Raw genomic sequence first — 22,417 nt, 5'->3', positions numbered from 1 at the left:
AAGCACACACAACAGGACATGAATCTAAGTACAGTACAAAGCTAAGCACATAATTAAACATACTTATATTTTTTTTAAGATTTATTTATTTATTCATATAGAACTGGGGTACAGGCAGAGGGTGAGAGGAGTCACCAGAGACATAGAGGGGAGCAGAACAGGCAGATCGACGAAATACACTGCTGAGGGGAGCAGCGGGCGGGCCAGGAGAGGTCTGCCTTGCTATGCGGATCTCCTCCGGGGCAGGCGGGAATCGAACTCATGCGGAAGTGGCTTAAGCTTCTTAATGCTGTGCTTTAACCCACGGATTCACCAGAGACAGAGTGGGGAGCAGAACAGGCAGATCGACGAAGTACACTGCTGAGGGGAGCAGCGGGCTGGTCAGGAAAGGTCTGCCTCGCTATGCGGATCTCCTCCGGGGTAGGAGGGAATTGAACTCATGCTGAAGTAGCTTAAGCTTCTTTGTGCTGTGCTTTAACCCACTGCGCCACCAGGGAGGGCCCTCTTTTAATTTTTTAAATAAAAAATAGATCATTGGATCATTCCCTACCATCTGTTGATACACACATCAGGGACTCGGGCCAGTAAATTTTTGTTTGTTTGGCTTTGGTGTTAGGTAATGTTGGCCTCATAAAAAAATTTGGAAATTTTTCCTTATCTTTTGTTTTTGGAAGAGTCTGTGAATAATTGATACTGATTCTTCTTTATATGTTCAGTAGAATTTACCAATGAAGCAATCTGGTCTTTTATTTTTGTCCTTTTAAAATTACATTTATGACTACTGATTCAAGATTATCTATTTCTTCATGATTTAGTTTTGTTTCTAAGAATCTATTCATTGTTTTATGTTGTGTTTTTTTAGGAATTTATCCACTTCTTGGTTATCTCACAGTAGCAGATAGTTGTTCAAGATTGTTTCTTAGCATGCTTGTGTATATTACCAGTTGCAGTTGTCAACTTTCTGATTTCACTTATGTGAACCCCCTCCTGCTGACTACTCTGATTAATTTGTCTAAACATGTATCAACTTAATTAATAAAAATCTCTTCATTTCACTGAGATTTATTTTTCTTAGTGTTCATTTCAATTAGAGCTACACTGATATTGGTTATCTAACTTTGAAATTAGTTTGTGCTTCTACTCCCTGATATAAAGTTGGGTTGTTTGTTCAACAAACAACTTTTTCTTTTTCTCTTAATGTAGCATTTACTTATTGTTATGAATTTCCCCCTTAGAACTCTTGTTACATTTCAGCTTGGTATACCATGTTTCCATTTTTGTTTGTTTCAAGATATTTTCTTATTTCTCTTTAGAGTGTTTTCTTGACTCATAGATCATTTACCCTGAGAACCCACATCTTTAGCAGAAGAATCAGGGGCCATTTGTGCAGATTTCAGGAGCTCTTTCTCTCCATAGGTTCCTCTTCTTTGGTTCTTTAATCCACAAAGAATTGGCACTTAATCTAGTTAAACTTGTTTGCTCAATTCACTGGAATCTCTAGTTCTTCTTTAGTTGTTCCTTCTTATTCCACACTCCAGAGGTATTTTCCACTAGAGAGCCTGGGTAATCACAGGACTCCAGTCTTTCCCCCCTCTTCCTTAGAGATCACAGTTCTGAACTTCCTGTTATCTAAAGTAGTCATTTCCTCTATTTTGTGCCATTTATTTGTTATAGTAGGATGTTGCATCTGACCCCATATTTGTTCTACCAGAATCATCAGCATGAGCCAATTCATTCAGTTTTGATCAAATTGAATGTAAAATAAACTTGAAGTTTCTAAATGGAGATCCATTCATTATTTGGTGTTAGATTTGCATTTTAGGAAAGATCTCAGTTGAAGAGTTAAAATTCGAAATTATAATAATATGAATAGCAGTAACAATAACAAATGTTAGTGGGTTCTCCTTGTGAGAATGAATGGATGTGAAAATTATTGGCTTTGTTACAGGCCTCCAGAACCTTCACCTTTAAATTCCAGGCAGAGTCCCTCTCTGGTGGTGCAACAGCTGCACTATGCAGCTATTGTAGCCACTGCAGCATGAATTTGATCTCCAGTCAGGGAGGTGACCCGCATGGTGTGACTCACCCACTGCTCCCCTCAGCAGTTTGTTTCAATCTTCATGTTCTCCTCACTCTGTCTCTGGTGAATCCTCTCATCCCCTGCACCTTTGGCCTATACTCCATTTCTGTATGTATAAATAAATAAATCTTTTAGAAAATTAAAAAAATTTCCAGGCAGAGGTAGATAAATCACAGGAGTTGACAAAGAAAGAATAACTAGAGAGAGAGAGATGCAAACTTGAAGAGTGTGTGGCAGAAGTCAGGAAAGTCATTTTAATGGTGCTGGGTCAGTGAAATTGAGGTTGAATTTGGCCTTTGGAGTTTGTGACACGAAAGGTACACCTTCTCCAGAGCAGTTTCAGTAGAGATTGGGCAGAGTCCAGATTCTGAGGCAAGATTGTGAGGCACTGAGTAAAAAACAATAGGAGGAAAGTAAGACAATGGAAAGAGTAAGGTTGCTGATTTTTGAAACACTGTTGTAAAGAGCAGAAAAAAGTTACTTTGAGAGTGTAGTTGGATGAGAGTTTCAATAATAATTTTGCTTCTTTTCTTTTCAAAACTGTTTTCTCTGAAATAGGAGAGGCTAACGTATACAGAAACACTGGTGGGAAGAACCTGTTGAGAGTAGAATGTGAATGAGTTGAGAGAGGCAATAATCTGTAGTGTCAAGAATAGCAATACTCTTACACATGTAATTCAGAGTCCAAGTTGAAGCTTGATCTCAGATTGAAAAAGTAGTAGTGCTTTGTGTAGCAGAGGATGAGGGAGAGAAAACACACTTAGGAACTCCACCGTTGTCAGCTTGGTGGTGGGAAGTTGGGAAGTAGTGTTTACTTTTGACTATTTGTGTGATGACAAAGATAGTCTGTGAGAAGTTTGAAACATGCTTACCCATATTGACACAGAGCTAAAGGGTTTTGACAAAAGAAAGTGTGGTCATTTGAATTAGACTTCATGGGAAGGATCCTGGAATGAGGTGTGTGGAAGCATGCAGGTTTGATTGCACCATTTGGCTGATGTTCCGTCACAAAGGAACTCAGAGACTGTGGAGACTGGCCGAGATGGAAGGAGGCTCCCTGGGCCACATGTATCATTCTAGAAATTTGACTGGTCTGTGGAAGTCCCTTCTCAAGTATGGAAGAAAGGAGAGGAAACAGTGCTTTGCCTGTCACATCTCCCAGTAAAGTTCCCTCAACCCCTTCTCTCTTGTTCTTCTCTATAGGTTTCTTTCCATTACTTCTGTCCAGTTCTTAAGCCTCACTGCTCGCTCCACCCACCTTCTCAGTCTCTAGCCTTTTTGCTCTGTTCTGTTTTTTCATCCAATATTTAACCCCCTTTTCCCATTTTTTTGGGCCTTATTCTGAAAAATTATGTCTTCTTTACCCATTGAAAATCATTACTCCCCCCCCCCCACTTTGGTTATTTCCAATAATGGTGTTTTTTTTTTCTTATTTCTGGGTAGAAGAACTATGATGTAGGCTAGCAGTATGTGAGTGCGGAGTGGTGAGAGGATTCACCAGAGACAGAGTGGGGATCAGAACAGGCAGATTTTACTGAAATACACTGCTGAGGGGAGCAGCGGGTGAGACAGGAGAGGTCTGCTGAGCCATGTGAGTCTTCTGAGCCATGTAAGTCTGCTCCTGGGCCTGGAATGGAATTCAGGCCCTCCACGTGATGGCAGTGAAACTTTACTCTTACTTTTAGGTGACCAAAGAGGTCTTTCTGGGATTTTCTTATTTGATTTTTATCTAAAACATCTTAAATATTTTAAGTGGAGATATCATTCACATATAAAATGGTATCAGTTCTTGAATGTCCTTTTTTTTTTTAGTCACTTTAGCTTTGACTATTTGCTTACTAAAAGTCAAATTCTTCAGTATCCTCAGTTCTAATTTAAGGTAGCTTATATTCTTAAATGCCATGTAGAACTGTGTTAAATTTTCTCATATTTTACTCCTTAGAATTGAAAATTTCAGGGTATCTAGAAAGCAGTAAGTCTCATCAAATTTGAGTTTAAAATAGTGTATTTGGAAAAAACAGACTTGCCTGTAAGGTTTTGTTTTGGTTTCTTTTTAAACAGGAGCAATGATATTTACGTATAGACTCTGGCAAACCATTATGAAAACATTTACATATTTAGATTATTTAGAAAATTAGAGAGAATTGGAAAGACTATAAATGTCTTCATATATCTAAGTTATGGCCTATGAAAAAGGAGTTAGTGCTTCATAAAAAAGAAAAGTATATTTTCATTTAAGTACCAAAAAATCTAGGAAGCTTTTGAGAAGCAGGTTTCCCAGGTAGATTGCAGATATTAAAAGCCAGGAGTCCCGAGTTGTTTTACTGTCACCAGTGACAGTTAATCAACAACATATGGATCAGCTGCTACGTACAAAGTATTTTCCTAGCGTCTGCTGAAGAATCACGGCTATGTCCCAGCATCCCAGCTCTCCAGTCTACTTTCTGACGAGAAGAGGTGTGAGAATGAATTTGCTTTTCAAAACTCAAGTACAAGAAACTGCTTCTATATCAAATATCTGGGTCTGAGCCACACTGAATAGTGTTGAGAAAGTCAACCATTGTCATGTTTGGGGTCTATACTTCAGTTTCCAGGACTGCAAAGATGTTGTTATAGAGATTGCTCATGGTAGCCATAGGTTATTGAAAGGATCCTTTCCTTACATGGCAATCAAGAAAAAGGGGCTTCTCTGATGAGTTTTCTGGGTCCCTGGCTCAGTGAGGGAACAAAAAAGAATAAAAGATCCCCATCACTCCCAGTGTTTGATGAAGAACCCTCTCCCTCTGTTTCTGTTTCTAATTGCTCCTTCTCAAAACACCAGTGAACCTTTTCTAAATAACTCAGTTCTACAGTCTTTGTAGGCCAAGGTCTCTGAGTCAAAGCCTCTTCATTCTCTAGGGTACACTGGCTTGATTGCTCTTGTGGAAGGCAAAAAGGGAAAAATTTTCATAGGTCTCCTAAAGCAATACGAATCAGAGAAAAAAGAATGTATCACTAAATTATCCCAGTGCATATGAATACTGTGAGTAATTTATTGATGACAAGATATACTGTATCTTGTATTTAACTTTCAGTCATTCAGTCTTTGTCAATTTTTTGTTTTTCCAAGAGTCAGCTGTTGTTTTTAAAGAAATATGAAGCACATTTAAAACCTCTGACTGACTGAACACACGACAGGATGTATTTACAGATCTTTAGATTTACCATGACACTAAAAATAAATTTCATGTCAGCAGTGGATGCAAAAATTGAAACATAATACTTTTAAAATGTAATTATAATTTTTGAATAGCAAGATATTTTTGAAAAGAACTTTCTAGCTCTCAGGAGCTGCTGTTCACCTTAGGGGAGTGAACATCATGTTCAAGACACTAATTTCTTCATAAAGTGACCTTACAGAGAACTTTGATGGCTTCTCATGAAAACAACATCAGACCTACTACTGGAATAGACCTTGCAATGAATACATGTGAGTCCTTTTGAGCGCGATGTGAAATTTTTCCAGCAAAAATACAGGGTTCCTGGCTACACATTCAATGTTGTATTTCTTAAAAATATTTTTATTTGGGCCCTCCCTGGTGGCGCAGCGGGTTAAAGCACTGCATTAAGAAGTTAAAACCACTTCTGCATGAGTTCGATTCCCGCCTGTCCCAGAGGTGACCACATGGCGTGGCAGACCTCTCCTGACCCGCCCGCTGCTCCCCTCAGCAGTGTACTTCGTCGATCTGCCTGTTCTTCTCCCCACTCTGTCTCTGGTGAAGCCTCTCACCGCCTCTGAGCCTCTGGCCTGTACCCCCATTCTGTATTTACAAATAAATAAATCTTTAAAAAAAAGACATTAAAATATTTTTATTCATTTATTTTTAAGTGTCTGTCGGAGACTGCGCCAGATGTCAAAGTCCAGCTCTGACAGGTGGCTGGTAAGGGGTCTTTTTCCGGAAGGATGAGGCTGCGTCCGTGAAATGAGCAAGTGAGGCAGACACTGACACTCCTACAGAACTTCTCAGAGGGTCTTTATTTATATGTTAAAGCAGGCAGTGAGATTACATCAACAAAAGCATTGAAACAAAATATAAATAATAATTATTTTTCATGATCACTTGGAGACCCTCGTGGGCTCATACTGGGAAGAAACTTGTTTGGTCATTTTAAGAAAAACATAAGAAATGATCAGAGCTTCTGAATGTACCTCATTTCCAGCATAATAAATCACCTGGGACATTTGGTAATGTTTAACCACCTTACTAACTCCCTGACACAGATTTTTTTTTTAAAGATTTATTTATTCGTACAGAACTGAGGTACAGGCCAGAGATGCAGAGGGTGAGAGGATTCACCAGAGACAGAGTGGGGAACAGAACAGGTAAATCAACGAAATACACTGCTGAGGGGAGCAGTGGGCAGGTCAGGAGAGGTCTGCCACGCCATGTGGTCACCTCCGGGGCAGACGGGGATCGAACTCATGAGGAAGTGGCTTTAGCTTCTTTGTGCTGTGCTTTAACTTGCTGTACCACCAGGGAGGGCCACTAACACAGATTCTTATCCCTATATTCTATTGTTTTAAAAATCATGTATTCCTAAGAATATTACTAATACATTGTTTTTCTAGAAGTTCTACTTTGCAACTTATCATTCTTATCTAACTCCTATAGCCATTGTTTATCTTAGTCTGGTCTAGGCTAAGGGTATCTAACCTCCATGTCACCTGCGAAATGCTGACCTTTAGAGCACACCAGAAAAATCTACGTATGCCACAAGCACACCTCCTGGGTGAGATTCCAGTCACCCATCATAGTTAGCTTAACACAATTTTGTTTGCCATTGTCTTCAGAGCCACAACCCGTTTTTCCTAGTCTCTTGCAATGTTAATTTCTGTTATGTATTATGCCAATTAATACTTTAACCAAGTTAATTTATAACCGATTTTAGACTATTGCTAACCAAGAACAAATGAGGAAGTTTCAGCAGGCGTTGCTGTGGAGACTCCCATGATTTCATCTTCTTTGGACGTTTAGAAAACCCCTTGTCTTTATTGGGAGTCTCCCCAATGCCCAGACCATGTCATAGTCTACGTCACTGGTTGCACGGTCTACGTCAAGTGTCCTTGTTTATTTTTTCACAATGTAGGATTTCCCCCTCAGGTGTGCTCACCCCAGTTTCCTCACCACCACGTGCCCACAGTCCCCGGCACTTCACACTCCACTATTCTCCATTCTCCTGCTCTCTTTCTCCCTCCTCTACCCTTCCAAGTGTCTCACAGCAGCTAAGATCTGCTTTCAAGGGTGAGCCCGACCCTTTGTCTGATCCTTTGGTTTCTCTAGATTCCACATACACGTGAAACCAATCTGGTATTTGTCTCTCTCCAGCTTTCTTGACTCCCACCTGGAGAGCTGGTTGAGGGCTTGTTCATGCAGGTCCCCAGGCAGTGAGTCTGGGAGGTCTGCGGGTCCCATTTCTAAGACACTCCCAGGGAATGTGAATAAGTGGGTTTGGTGACCATTGGAACAGCAATCTCCAGAGAAACCCCCTGACTGCTGATACTCCAGTCAACAAGATGAAACAGCTTTGACAGGTGAATATGTCTTTCAGACAGAGATAGACGGATTCTTTTGTAAGAAAATTTGGACTCAGATTTAATTTTTAGAAAAGCTTCATTTATGGTGACTAAACTGACCGTTGAAAGAAAGATGTAGGAAGGATAAGGCCAGGCAGAGTAGCCAGAAGTCGGCATCATGTGCTGTGGGGGAAACGACTGGGTGCTGAGCATCTGGAAATGTTAGGCACAGTAAGATACGTGGGGCTTCAAGAAATTTGGAGCTAGGCAGATTGGTTTTCTGTGACTTGAGGTCTTTGTGCCCAGCAGGGCTCTGGTTTATGCTGAGGAACAATGTGACAGGTTTTAGATGTTATTTTTTTTTATAACTTATGAAAATATGTTATAAAATTATAGATAATTGATGGACACTCTAGAGGAGAGTTCATGTAAGTCACCCCTTGACCTGGAACTCAGTAAAAAGATGTAGCTTGGATGTATAGATTTGGAGTGGATGAGACGTGAAAAGAGAACCAAGGCCATATTATAAATAATGCTGACATTGAGAGGGAGAAACAAATAACAGCCAACCAAGGAGACAGAGAAATGCAAGGAAGAGTGGGTGAGTGTGATTTCACAGAAGCCCAATAATAGTGTTGGCACATAATAGGTGCTTACAAATGCTTATTGAAGAGGCAAAGGCAAACCAGGATCCAAGCTGAGGTGAGCTTGTACACATCTTATACCAAGACTACTGAGTTTTTACTTTTCCTAAGCACATTCTTTCATATGCTTATTTCTGTCATCTTCTGTTTCCTTACCTTGAATACCTTTCCATCTCCTTCCACCTTTCCTGCTTCTGTCTCTGCTCCCCATAGTTTATTGTGTTTGCATATTCTCTTTCTGGCTTTGGCTTCTACCTATGCTCCTTTGCTCCTGGTGGCTATTGTGATTCGGTGTGACTGCTGCCTGGCCTGCCTCAGTCCTAACTGTCCCCTTTTCTAGCCATTGTGCTGGTAACCAACTGAGCTAGGAAGCCCTTTTCCCCCTGAGGATTTTTAGCAATAGCTAGAAACCAAAGGAGGAAATCATGTTGATGAAGTAGATGGTATTTGCTACTTTCTATGATGACGTCCTTATGTGGTCATAGTTGTGGTGTCAATTCTAGCTGAGCCATGATCTGTGACCCTTCGGAATTGTGTATGTGACTAGAAATGAGAGCAGGGACATCTGGTTACTTCCTTAGAAATTGAGCATCCGTAGAAGGCAAAACTACAGGAGAATGAACATTTTAAAATGAATCTGAGGTGGTAGAGGGAAGAAATGTTTGACGGATGAATTTGAGGGTCCAATTTCCTGCCATTTACAAATTATGCAGCTGGGAAAGTTACTTCTCTGGATCTCAGTTTTCTCATCCATGAAATGGAGGTAAAGTACTTAGCACAGTTCTCAGTCAATCTGACCTGTAAGCAAATGTTGGTAAAGTCATTCAAAGACACGTGCATATGTAAGGGCACTTACTTGGTGTTTCATACGTGAGTGGGAAATGGCATATAAAGGAATTGATCAGGAGCAGCAATCTAGCCTATTAAAAAAAAACCCTGCGGATTGGCTGGAGATGGAGAGTGGGCTAATCACTTTACTTCGGGAAAACTTCCTGTGCTAACCTCTTCCCATTCTCTAGTAGGTAGTGAGTATTTATAGGAATAAACACTGAGTATTTATATTCTTTTATTTATTTTTTCTATTACCCACTGATGGTCATTTATGAAATCAGCTATTTGATCTTTGGAGTAGAGTTCTTTTTTCTCCATGGAAATGAAACACTCATCAAGGCCTTTAACCTCATGTAACATCTTCTGTCGTACTGAGTTCACCAGCTTAGATTACATGAAGGAAATGAAAATTTCCAGTGGTATTTGGTATTAAGAATCAGTGTGGGAATACCAGCTGGGGATAAAAAAAAACATTTGTAGACCAAGATATCAATGAACGTGTATAATCACTGAGAATCTAAGAAACTGTCACCTGGGAAAGTTATTTACATAGACAAATGTCCTTATCAACATACTTTCTTATTTTCCAGATTCAAATCATGTATCATTGAGCGGCAGAATGCCAGTCTAAATGGAGTGCTTTCCAGCTTAAGGTTTATTGACTTCAATTGGTTGGCTATAATTACTAACTTTTTATTTTTTAATGTTCTAGTGCTGACATGCTTGGGGGAAAAATTGAACCACAGAGGTGATTGCACAGCAAGGAAATCAGCAGAAGAGGAAAATTAAATGCTGGGTGATAGTTTGAAGTCAGCAGTGATGAGAATGAGTGGGTGGGAAAGTTACATTTAGCAAACAAGGCTAACAGAGTGCCACGACATCATTTTGGTTTTTCTAATATAACAAATTGTAACTGATCATTTTTTAAACTCATATTAAAAAACCCTTTCTTTTTATAGGAAATTTTCACAGTCCTCAGCTACTCATTCTAAAGTTTCTCCTACCTTTTATTTAAAAGAATACTTAGAGACACATTTTATTTGAAATCCCAAGCTGCTTGAAGACTTTGTTGAGAAGGTATCAAAGAAGTATCCTTCGCTCCAAATGCAGAGGAATCCCGGCAGTAGTAGTTAGTGATAATGAAATCAGGGAATGACATTCTCTGTGTCTCCCTGGGATGCTGGGTCACTAAGCAGAGTTTCCAGAGGTGGACAGATCCATTTATTTCTCTTTCCTCCTCCTGAGATGTGTAGAAATGGATATTATCTTGTAAGAAAAAAAGAGGCCAGATTATTCTCCTCCAGGGTTAGTTCTAACCTGCTTCTCATGTCTTTTGAAATGTTCTCCCCAACTTTCTCTGACTGACTAAAAATAGTTTCTTTTTACTTTGAATCACTTTTATAAAACTTTCTTAAGGAAATACCTATTAGAACTTATAAGTAAAATAAAGTATATAGATTTAGTTTTTTGCCTTAATGTGGTTTCTCTTCTCTGGGTTTAGTTCCTGCAGGATTCATTAAGTCTTTTACCCTGCGTTTGTCCATTCACCTGGTCAGTGGATGGCAAAGCTACCAGAGAATGTACCAGCAGCTTCAACATCATCTTGATTCTCTGGAGTCTTAGGGTCTATATGGCTAGAACACCAGCAGGTTTTGGGGACAATTAGTTGTTTTCGTTAAAAGTTCTGCTAAGAGAAAACCAAATTATCATGTAAGAAATAAAAATAGTATGTGCAAAATGTATAGGGAAACAGTGGACTTTGATTGAATATTATTTAGCCTGTGGCAAGTTTCTATAATTAAGTACCTGTCTGTCGCCTGCTCTTCTCCCTTACTTGCACAAATTGGGTGGCTTACACATCTGGAGACAGGCCATCTGTGGCTGCTGTTCAGTGTTCTTCCTTTATGCTTCTCATTTTTCATATGTCAGTTTAATGTCATTTCTGCAGGGAAACCGCCCAGTCTCTGCACTCCCCTCCACTCATTTCCCCCCCTCCACATCCTCACCCCTGGCCAGAGGAGTCAGTTACCCTGTTCGTCTGAGCTGCCTGTGCGTGTGTCTTTCACATCACTCATTACAATCGCTGTTAAATGTATGTTTGGTGACTGTTTATTTAAGGCCTGTCATCCCCATCTGACCATATGCTCTGTGGGGGTGGGAGGACTATGTTTTGTTGTTTATTGTCCTACTCCCAGAAAATCTTAACGGTGTCTGGCACTTGATGGGAGCTAATCTGTGAAATGAAATAATCAAAAAATAACCATTAAGAAACCCTAACTTTAATTTAACTGCCAGTCAGGAAAAATGGGGGGTATTGGATTAACCTTTGACATTGTGTAACAGTCTTTGCCCATCCTGGTCACCATGTGAAATCACAGGGTGGGCTGGAATGTTAGGAAATTTAGAAAAAACAGTGTTCACTTTTTTTAACGAGGAAATACTGAAAATCAGGAGAAGCCATAAACTAGAAGAATCATAGAAGACCTAGCCTGAATAGTGAAGTTCCTTTCTTTAAAAGTGAAGATGTTATTAGAACTTTTGAGTGAATATTTGCAGGGTTGCGAGGCATAAAAATTCCCACACTACTAGTGACTTGACAGATTATAACAACTCTTTCCCTTAGGAACTGCTGTGCTTTCTCATTGTAAAATGTAATTAGCAGATGTAAAAAAGGTTTATTAATCTTATAGGGTATAATTATTGTTGTTTATATGTAAATTCTCCCATATTCATGGATTGCTTGTCTTTCATTTTAAATAAACAAGTTAAAAGTCAAATGTCATTACCAATTTGATTAAAATCATTACACTTTTTAAAGCAGGGCATTTGTTTTATTTTCTAAAAAAAAATTCTAACTTAACTGGCCTAGTTTTAGGGTTGGAATTTCCAATAGCCTAATCAAATGTCTTAAGCCTCAATGCTCTGCCAAAAGTGACTGAACACATCAAGTTATAAATAAAAGTAGTACAGCATAGAAAACGAGAAAGCTGCATAGTCATAGGCAATTTATTTCAAATGTCTGTTGATGCATGATACGGAGGTGTCTTTTTGCTCTTTACCCCTTTTCTGGTAGGTAACGGTCCAAGTAGCTTCAATAGCTTCTCTTGTTCCTTGACTTCCAGGGCGTTCGGTCAAGGGAAGAGCTGAAAAGCGGTCAGATAGGGAGGCGAGATCAAGATATAATTTTCTTGGATACCCCCTCCCTGTGAGACTTTGGGGTGGCCTGGTTGTGTCCCTCCAGGGGCCACTTCTCTCAAGATGGCTACTGTTCTGGACTCCTGTTTGCTGCAACTGCTCCCTGCAGCCCCAGGCAGAACTGCTGCCCTCTGACTTTCCTTGCTTGACACCTTTGAGGTGCCTTTGTTTTCGTTGCTCCCCTGGCTCAGACAACACCCTTGAAAAGGCAGTGAGAGAATGTGCCCTTTACAGTTCCATGGAATATTCAAATGGACTATCTGGAGCCAAAAAATGACAACGTAAGTGTAATATACACACGTCTTTCCGGCATACACAAATAGAACAATGCATTCTGTGTGTGGTGAAGCGAGGATGCCTCCTAGGACTTGATTGTCTTCATACTTGATGCTGAAATTTCACATTCACTACCAGTAGCAAACTGTCTTTGAATTATTTATCTAATAGTGAGAATGGATTGACCTAGTCTCACCCCTCTCTGTTTGGCTTTGTTATCAGTGCTGTGGATTCGTGAGGAGATAGATTCTGGTGAGGGTGAGGTGCATCCTGGCACATAATGGAATTAAACTTGTGACCTCAAACCCACTAACATTGGGTTATACTGAGTTGTGCTCACCAACCCTGGTTCTCTCAGTGTGGGCTGTACAGAGAGATCACGCTCCATCTGAAAGAACAGACGTGGTGAGAAGCTTACGTATATGGTGCAAGTGATTGTCACAGTGTCTGTGTCAGGGGTTTCCTCTCTTTTCCTTTGTTTTGCTAAGCTCTGGCATGTATAGACACAGAAAAGGTTCTTCTGAATCAACTGTGGTAATTCAACTGAGAAGAAAGGCAGGATTGGATTTCACATTTGTTGTTTTTTTTCAAGCTGTATTTATGTATGCATACAGGAACTGTATGCCAGAGTTGGGAGGGTGAGAGGATTCATCAGAGACAGAGTGGAGAGCAGAACAGACAGACTGACTGAAATACATTGCTGAGGAGAGCAGTGGGTGAGACAGGAGAGGGCTGCTACACTGAGTGGGTCACCTCCCTGGTAGGGGATCAAACTCGTGTTGAAGCAGCTGTGGCTAGCTTCGTTGTGCTGCACTTTAACCTGTTGTGCCACCAGGGAGGACCCTGATATGATTTTTTTTTTTTTAGTTTGGTTGCTAGATAAATTTGCTGGAATGGATTTGAGAGGGATAGGATTGAAGCAAGAAGAGTTGGGTTCTTTTTGGAATCTGGATGGTGTCACAAAGACTTGGATTGGAGTGTGGCCTTTTGCTCTACCACACCTGGAGCATGAACTAAGGTGGCCAATTGAGTTCCAATAATTCTGTTCAATACCCTTCCCCATTAGGACACTTTCAATCGAATGTTTCCCTCCTTGAGCTAAATCAAACTGTTAGGATCTGTTACAGTATATGAGTCCAAGATTCACAGGACATCTAGCTAAATATGGATCAAGCAAATTTTATTCACAGCTGAACAAACACCAGGTAAACCCCCAAGACTTGGCTGCTTGTTGAGAACTGGATTGAAAAGAATTCAGCCTAGACCTGAGGCCAAGTGCTGCTTCCCGCTCCCACTTCACATTTCAACCTTGAGATCCACTTCTGCCTGTCAGAAGAAAGTCCACTTACTTAACCAGTGGCATGGCCTTCAGACTTCTGTCACACTCCTGACTGTCAGTGGAATATGGAGCAGGAGGCTGGTCTTCCTTCCCAACGAGGGGTGACCCTGCTTGGTCCCAACACCATACAGAGAAAAGAAGCCTTGGATGAGAAAAGAAGCCTCTGATATGTGCGGGCAGGTCAGAAAATGAAGGCGTTCTTCATTCCAACACTCTTGCCTAATTTAGAACTCTGAAGACGTCCAAAGTAGTTTTCCCTAAGTAAGAGGTGAAGGTCTAGGTAGGAAATAATACATTCTGGGAGTTCCCAAGAAGGGTGAAGTTGGGGATGGGAATTTCCTTTTTTTGTGGTGTGAAGTGAAAATATAGTGGGAGGAAGACTTATTTTTAATAACAAAAGCAACTGCCAGAAAAGTGGAAGCTAAAACAATTTTTTAAAGGATGTACTAGTGATGACGATCTTGAGTTCTACAGTTAATTGCCTCAAATATGTTTTATTTGGATAATGGAAATATGTTCTTATTTTAAGCACACATCATTTTCTTATGAAACCTCAACAAAAGGAAAATAAGAAATTACAAAGAAAGCAAAATGACAGGTGTTTCCAGAGATGCAATTTGATGCCTTAAGGCATAGAAGAGAAAGGAAAGGGAAAAAAAAATATCATGTGGCTATTGGTAGAGAAGGCTGGAAAGGAAAGTAAACGGAGAAGGATAAGAGTTTAGAAAAGGACTGCGGGTGCTGAAGAACAGCAGTGGATGTTCCTTCTGCATAGACCTGGGAGAGTGGGTACATTTGTCAGTCTTCCTCGTACACCCATGGGGTCATGGAAGAGAAGCTAATAAAAGGATTCTTTATAAGGTGTTGGCACAACACAGCATGGGGAGGTACTCAGGAACTAGCAACATTGGGAAGATCTGAAGGGTAAGTGTGGAACCTGCAAGAGTTTTGACTGTGTGTGAGGGCATAGGAAGAGAAATACTGGATCTTGGGGAAGATTATGGGGAATCTGTACTCACAGTTCTGTGTTCTCTTTCCCTCCCACCTCCTGTTGGTGTCTTTCACTGGCCAAAGTAACTGAAAACCTGAACCCAGGTGAGACAGTCATAGATCAATAGCCTAGAACATATAGAAGGTTGAAAAAAGATTGAGAGGATCAAATGGAGAGCAGTCTGTACAATATTTTGATGGTATACAGGGTAGAAAGCCATGGGGAAGAGCTTGTTTTAAAATTCCTGTCACATTTTAATTCATTGCCTCCAAACCTTCTTTGCTCTCTTAGGAAGTACCAAATAAACAAGACTGTCCCTGTGAAGGTCCTAACTTAGAACACAGCCATGAGTTCTAATGGCAGAGGATGGGAGTGAGATACAGAAAAACACCCGATGGAGACAGTGAAAGCATCCCAGGGAGGTGACTTTCTAGCTGGTAATTAAGTTTTGCATAAGATCACCAGGTAGAGGAGAGTGGAGTCTCTTCACACTGGGAACAGGATGCAGGTGATGCTGGAATATGACAGGGAAGATCTGATATTGGGAAGAAGGATGGGACAGCATTTGATAGAAGAATTTTTAAGTCAGAAGAGTTTGGATATTATCATTTGATGGAAAAGTTACAGATGCTTACAAAGGATGTCACTTTTTATAAAGCAAGACATGCCTGATGCACAGTGCTTTGCCTAATACTTTCTGTTCTTGGAGCATTCATCTCTTTCCTTTCTAGTTCATTCTATTTCTCAACCACCATCTTTTTAAATTGTTATTGTTTATTGTAGATGAAGTTTCAAGGGCAAAGGGATTAGTTTGGATAGATTTAGTATTGGGATAGAAAAAAGAAACATTCTAGGTTAAAAAATATTCCAGTTGCCAGTAGGAGTTTAATTTGAGGAACGTGGAAATATTAAGGATGCTGGCACAGAAATTAAAATGCTTAATGAGCCAATGCGTAGTGGTTGACCACAACAAAATAAAATTGAGATGTGACTTCATGACAACTTGAAAAGTTGTCCTGGAATACCATCACTATACTCTGATGACTGCAGTTTAGCAAAAGATGGAATAAATGAAAATACAGAACACATTCTGCTATTACTTTTCTGTACGTTGGTCTGCAAAATGAAAACTCTTTAAGACTTTGGGAGAAAGTCTTTTACCCAATTATTCAAATAACCATTTTCTATCTGCACTTTTATTTTATATACCCTTTACACCTGTTTAATTAATCCTAAACATGATGCTGACTGCTAATTAAACAGCCCTGAAAGTGACTGACTGAAGGTAGTAATTTGAGATAATTAGTTTTGGTTTCAAACACTCAATTTTCACACTTTGTGCTCATTTTTAGAAAGGGTGGCTCATTATTATGGGCAGGGTGGGGGTTGCTTAAGGCATTTTACTGCTGGACTCTTAGTACTTAAGGAAGTGGGAGCATTATTATATATCCAAATAGGACAAGGAAATGGTATAATGCTATAGAATTTGCTACAGAATGTTATCGAACCCTTCCGATGCATAGACACACACATGTACACATACATGCACTCACAAAGGCACATAATTCCTCGCAGAGTGAAGGTCAGGATGTAGAAACTTTCATGACTTTGGTCTCAGTAGATCTCCTTATGTATCTTCTAGAAACAAGCAAGAAAGGGTGAAAAACACTCAGATTTGGAGTGGCTTGAGATTTGGAGGGGTGACCTTGCTGAGTAGTCATGCACTATAGTGGCAGGAAACCTAATAAAGAGAAAATCTGCCAAGACAGGGCCAGAGTATCTGGCAGAGAAAGCCAAGGGACTGGAATGAGACAGGACATACTGGTTTTCATGCTCCCACATGTTAAACAGTAACAGAATTTGTTAAATTGTTACTATAGTCAATATAAAGAAGATACCGGATACAGAGCCCATGCAGCACCATGGACAGCTCCAAATACTTTGTTCTGCTCCCTTGTTAACTGGGGGCTTTTAATAGCTTGGAAATCTCCTTGTCTTTTACTGATCACCAATATGGGGTACATTTATTTAGATCTAAGTAAGATTATCCAGCTGTTGAGGGATTTTCCATGATATCAAGAGGTGTCGAAAGCTGTGGAATGAGAATCACTTGGCTTGAAGGTGTTGGATGAGGGTTCAACCATGGTGTACAATACTTTGTTATTGTATTCTCTTTGGAATCAGAGTACTGAAATTAGCCACAGGATTTTATGGAGAGAAAAGTCAGTTGTTTTTCATATCAAACTTGCATTTTCAACTAAGCAACCTGAATTAGGGTATCTTGGAGTCATTTAAAAATATATTAATACTGAATCTTCCTGGTAGCACAGGGTTTAAGTCTCAGTGCTATCATGCTATTGACTCTGTGGCCTGAGTTTGGTTTCTGGCCAGGGAGCTACCCATATGGTGCAACAGACCTCTCCTGACCTACCCGCTGCTCCTCTCAGCAGTATATTTCAGTAGATCCACCTGTTCTACTCCCCACTCTGTCTCTGGTGAATTCTCTCACCCCTAGCACCTCTGCCTACACCCCAGTTCTTAACTGCATAAATAAAAATAAGTATTTCAAAATGTATTATTACTTATGTTTTATTTAACTTGAATATAATGGCTTCATTGGTTCCAATCTACCTGTCACTTATTTTTCGTTGATTTTTGATTGAGGTAACATTGGTTTTCATCACTGTTTGTGTTTTTGAAGCTTAGGATCTCCCCTCCCCCTCCCCCACCATACCACACTCACCACCAAAACACCCACAGTTCACCACCAAAGTCCATTGTGGCCCCTCCCAACTTTGTCCTTTTCCTGACCCCTCGTTCCCCCACTCTGGTAGCCTCAGTTTTACTGTAAACTTTCTAGAATTCATTCTTAGCTTGGTTTTATCTGACCCTTTGTTTGGTTTCTCTACATTCCACATGTAAGCGACAGCATCCAGTATTTGTTTTCTTTTTCTCATTTATTTCACTTAGCAAAACCTCCTCCAGCTTGGAGCCATTTTTGACCTCTGAACTTTCACTCAGGTTTGGGCAGGGGTAGCAGAGTGGTGGTGAAATGAGGAGCTGCCTAGATCCCCTTCCCAAAACTCTTACTTCACTCTCTCTCTAGCTGCCACCTTTCTTGTGCCTCACCATCTCTCATCTCCAGTCCCAAAGATGCTCTTAAATTCCAGATTCCCCTATATCATTGCCTGCTTTGTAGCTCTTTTTATCCCTCTCACAGGAACCTCAAACAAAGCAAATAAAAAATTTAAAACATGATTTTTGTCTGCCAAATCACTCTTTTTCTCTGCATGTTGGTAAATAGCAAACATCATGTACGTAGTTACCAAAGCTGTAGAACTGAGCCTTTCCTCACATGACCTTGTCACCTGCAACTTTCCCGCTCCTTTAGATGCTCTTACTTGGTTCCATTTTTTTTTCTGTTGTTAACTTACCACTGCCTGATTTGGATTTCTTAGATTTCTTTAATAGATTTCTGACTGGTATTCCTGCATCTAGTATGACTGCCCTTAAATTCATTGTAACTTGAAGCAAAGTGTGCCTCCATTTGCATGAGATTCTTCTGGAGGAGATAGTAAGATGCAGATTACTTAGACTTCTGAACACACTGAGTGAGGAGGGTGCTACTTCGATGCCCACTGAAATTTCAGGACTGCTGTCCTCCCTATTGGTCCCAATGTGATCTTTCTCCAACAAAAATCTGATTATGTCACTCCCTTGGTTACAGTCATTCTGTGCTTCCCATGCCCTTTGTGATAAAATTCATACTCATTGTCACACTCGACTAGTACTTTATCATCCAGTTTCTGTCTAGCTCTGCAGTTTTATTTTCTGACATTTCTCCCTTGGTGTTACACATTCTTGCCATGTCACATGCTGCAGTTCCTGTTACCTGCCCTTTCTTGACTCGGTGTCTTGGGACATGCACTTCTCTGGGCTGTGATGTCCTTTCTTGCCTTGTTTTCCAGACTTCCTATGTCTTCTGTGCCATATGTTGGTCGCTGCAGTTCACTATCATCCATTTGTTCGCTCATCCTCACTTAGATATGAGTGAATGTTACATTTCAAAAAAAATTTAGAGGGAAGATTTATGGCATGGGTTTAATTTGCTACTCAGTTTAAATTTATGTAGGAGGCACGGCATGGGATTCCTGATTTTAAGAATCTGCTAACAGTTCATTCTGTTTATATCAGAAACTAGTCCCTGCAGAAATTGTGGTTTGGATTCCTGTTTTCTCATTTGGTCGGGGACTGGAGAAATGTTTTTGTCATAAGATAAATGGTTGGCCATTCCCAAATATTTTTGTGATATTCAGTGATTATAGCAATAAGCAGTGAATAGGCGTGGGAAACTATATATTTAAAATAACATACCGGAAGTGTAATTTCAAGACTGAAATGGTATCAAGTTAAAAAAATCTATTAAATTCTCTGTTTTCATTGTGTAATCTTTATATCCTAAAGCTAAAGACATTTTCAGAGGTGACCTTTTCTGGCTTGTACCTATACCTTCATTTCCGTTTTATTTCTGCTCTAGAACTTATCATGGAAAGAATAAAAAAGCAATGACAATGAAAAGCACAAATGTTTTGCTTTGGTTTCAGAAACAGTGGGAAAACTCAGTTTTTCTTGCTGTTTAGAAATGTGCTTTGAAAGAAAGTGGAGCCATAGATCGTTGTAAAATACTTTTTAATTGCTCTGGTGGCCTTAAAGCCATATGTTGGTTTTAGGTACTGGTTTCTCCCGCTATCAGAATGCAGTGTTCCTCTTCGGTATGATTTAATAGGTTATTTTGGGGGTCTGGGCACACTATTGCAGTTTCTTTATGTGGGAATAATTTTGAGCCCTCCCCAGTGCCTTAAATAACCTACCAAACCATACCAAATAGGAACACTGCCTTTTGGATAGTAGGGGAAACCTGCATAGCTTTGGCTACTTGGTCTACAACATTGCATCCTTCTAGACTATTCTTCATGAGTTGAAGTGATCTGTCATTTGTTTTGCAGATACCTCAAATCAGCTATGCATCCACAGCCCCAGAGCTAAGTGATAACACCAGGTATGACTTCTTCTCTCGGGTGGTCCCACCTGACTCGTACCAAGCGCAAGCCATGGTGGACATCGTGACAGAGCTGGGGTGGAATTATGTGTCAACACTGGCTTCCGAGGGCAACTATGGAGAGAGTGGCGTGGAGGCCTTCACCCAGATCTCCAGGGAGATTGGTAAGCATACAGTTACCAGGTGATTGTGTTTGGAGGTGACAGGCTGCAGAAGTCTGAACATTCCTAAGCACTCCCAGATCTGTATGGAATAATTAGAGCTCCTACAGAGGTATGACCCGGGCTGTTCACTGCAGGAGGAATCTGGGTTTATTATAAATGGTTGTGTTGTTCATGGTCTATCAAGGTGACACTTTGCTGCTAATTTAGGAAATAGAGCTCCTGACTCAGATGAACATTTTTTTAAAAGTTGTCTGTTTTGACAAGGGAGTTTGCTGGCACATTAGAGCCATTGTAAATTTGAATAAATGACATACTACTTGATTGTTCTAGATGAAAGTTTACATTAGCAAGTCATAAAATGGAAAAAAGAAAAGATAGTGGAATTTAGTATCCAACGCCAGCAGGATTAAGGCTAGTAATCATTTTAAAACAATAGTGAAGTAGCCCCTAGGCTATACTAAGCAATATTTTTATTGTCACATTTGACTTTTTGCATATTTTACTCTCACCTTAAACGGAAATTTACATTAGGGTGAAGGGCAAGATGTAAAAACTTGGTTAGAAAAAAATGCAGATGATTTCACACACCCCAACCTCCACTTGTTTTCAAGGTGTTTGTCCCAACCTCCAATGGCCTTTCAGCACATGTGTTTGTGTTTTGAGGTGGTGAACCCATTCTGCTACCTGGAAACAAAATAAAACAACAAAATACTTAGAGTGCAAATCTTACTGCTGATTAGTTAACTATAAAGCTTTGTGGACAGAGGAGGGCACATTACTATTATTTGACAAATAGTATTAATCTTTTTGAGAATTACCAGTAATACTTTTCTTTAAGAGTAATTACAGTATTTTGTGAAAAAAGTACCCCTTGATTGCTTTGAGGAATTTTAAACTTGAAATAAGAAGTTCTATTGATAATTTTCTTTCTTGGAGGCTTTAATTCAGGAAAAGATCATAGGAATGATTTGGGCTTATTCATAATTAGAAAGTTATTGAAATAAGATTTTCTGTTCTTCTTCCCTTGATAAGGCATAGAAATTTATTATACATAGCATTTAGTATGTTTAACATTTGTTCAGGTACTGTGCTCTTGCAGAAAATGTAGCAAAGGCCTGATCTTGTTGAATAGATTGGGTTAATTGATTTAATTGGACAACGATTCACTCTGTTCTAAGTGTCCAATGTGACATAATCTTTGCTCTTTGGAATTTTAAATTATATCACTATTGCTCTACAAATGATTTAAAACACTCAATGGAACTTTAAATGATGACAAAATTATATTATCTTCTTGAATAAGAACCCCAAGTTTATCCTTAGAGGAAATGCCCATGCAGATGAAAACAATAGCTCTGGAAACCAGGTTAATGCATTATTTAAGCAGCTGATTTCAGTTCTCACAGGGGTGATAATTCAACAAGAGAAGGAAACTAATAGAGTATGTACTGAAATAAGTTTTCTGCAGTGATCTTGTCCATTTTTCTACGGCAGGACACATTTTTGTGTGCATGAAACAGAATACTGTGAAAAATTCAATACAAGACATAATTTGCCAATTGTTGCAGAATCTGATAAGATACATTAAAAGTTAAGTGAGATCACAGCTTTGTTCTTTTGAATAAAATAAGAAATACTTAGTTTCACTTTTTGGGGAACATTGCTCTATTTTGATAATACTGTCATATAAAATCATTCAGATGGTGCTTTTATTATTGTTGTTTCTAGCTTAACTCATTAGTATGGAAGAAAATAATTTTAATGCCTTGTGTATGCTCCTGATTAGAGCAACACGTTTCTGCTATGTCAGTTCACTCAGTATTCTGTGACTTGATTGGCTGTCCATTCCATTTGAGTTCTCACTTATCTGGGGGACTGGAAGAGGGATGGATTGCCACTTAATATGCAGAATACTGAAAAGGCCAAATTAGTAGCACACTAGAGTATGCCATAGAATATATTAAATATCAAAATCATCCCTCATTTTAATGACAAAGATTTTATCTAGAGCAAAAATAGCTGAAAATTAAACCTTTTACATGACAGTGATATTAATGGGAATGTCAAATGGTAGCAACTTAACCCATTCTGAAGTGATCTGATGATTCTAATGAAAATTCATTAGTTCTGTAACATTTGTTCCTCTTACTACAACATTGATGACATCTCTGTCACCAAGTTAGTAGTGTGTGTTTAAAAGCTTAGTCTCTTCACTGAGAAGGAGATTATCAATTCATTTTCTGGAGGATCTGTTTGTTAATAAATTTATTTATTTTCTCATCTG

At 39.5% G+C, this 22,417-nt stretch overlaps 1 protein-coding gene across 3 annotated transcripts in view; it reads left to right on the top strand.

Moving 5' to 3' along the window:
* GRM8 (glutamate receptor, metabotropic 8) overlaps positions 1-22,417 on the top strand; it is a 697,091-nt gene that overhangs the window by 121,744 nt on the left and 552,930 nt on the right. For all 3 annotated transcript variants that reach the window (XM_004676994.2, XM_004676995.1, XM_012721074.1), the window contains exon 3: positions 19,917-20,133. In XM_004676994.2, coding sequence (XP_004677051.1) covers positions 19,917-20,133 — 217 coding nt within the window. The remainder of the gene's footprint in view (positions 1-19,916; positions 20,134-22,417) is intronic.

The sequence above is a fragment of the Condylura cristata genome, unplaced genomic scaffold, assembly GCF_000260355.1.
Source record: "Condylura cristata isolate star-nosed mole 26May11 unplaced genomic scaffold, ConCri1.0 scaffold00005, whole genome shotgun sequence".
NCBI classification, from domain to species: domain Eukaryota; kingdom Metazoa; phylum Chordata; class Mammalia; order Eulipotyphla; family Talpidae; genus Condylura; species Condylura cristata.
The sequence above is the reverse complement of the archived record's forward strand: the minus strand, read 5'-3'. Positions and strand labels throughout refer to the sequence as shown.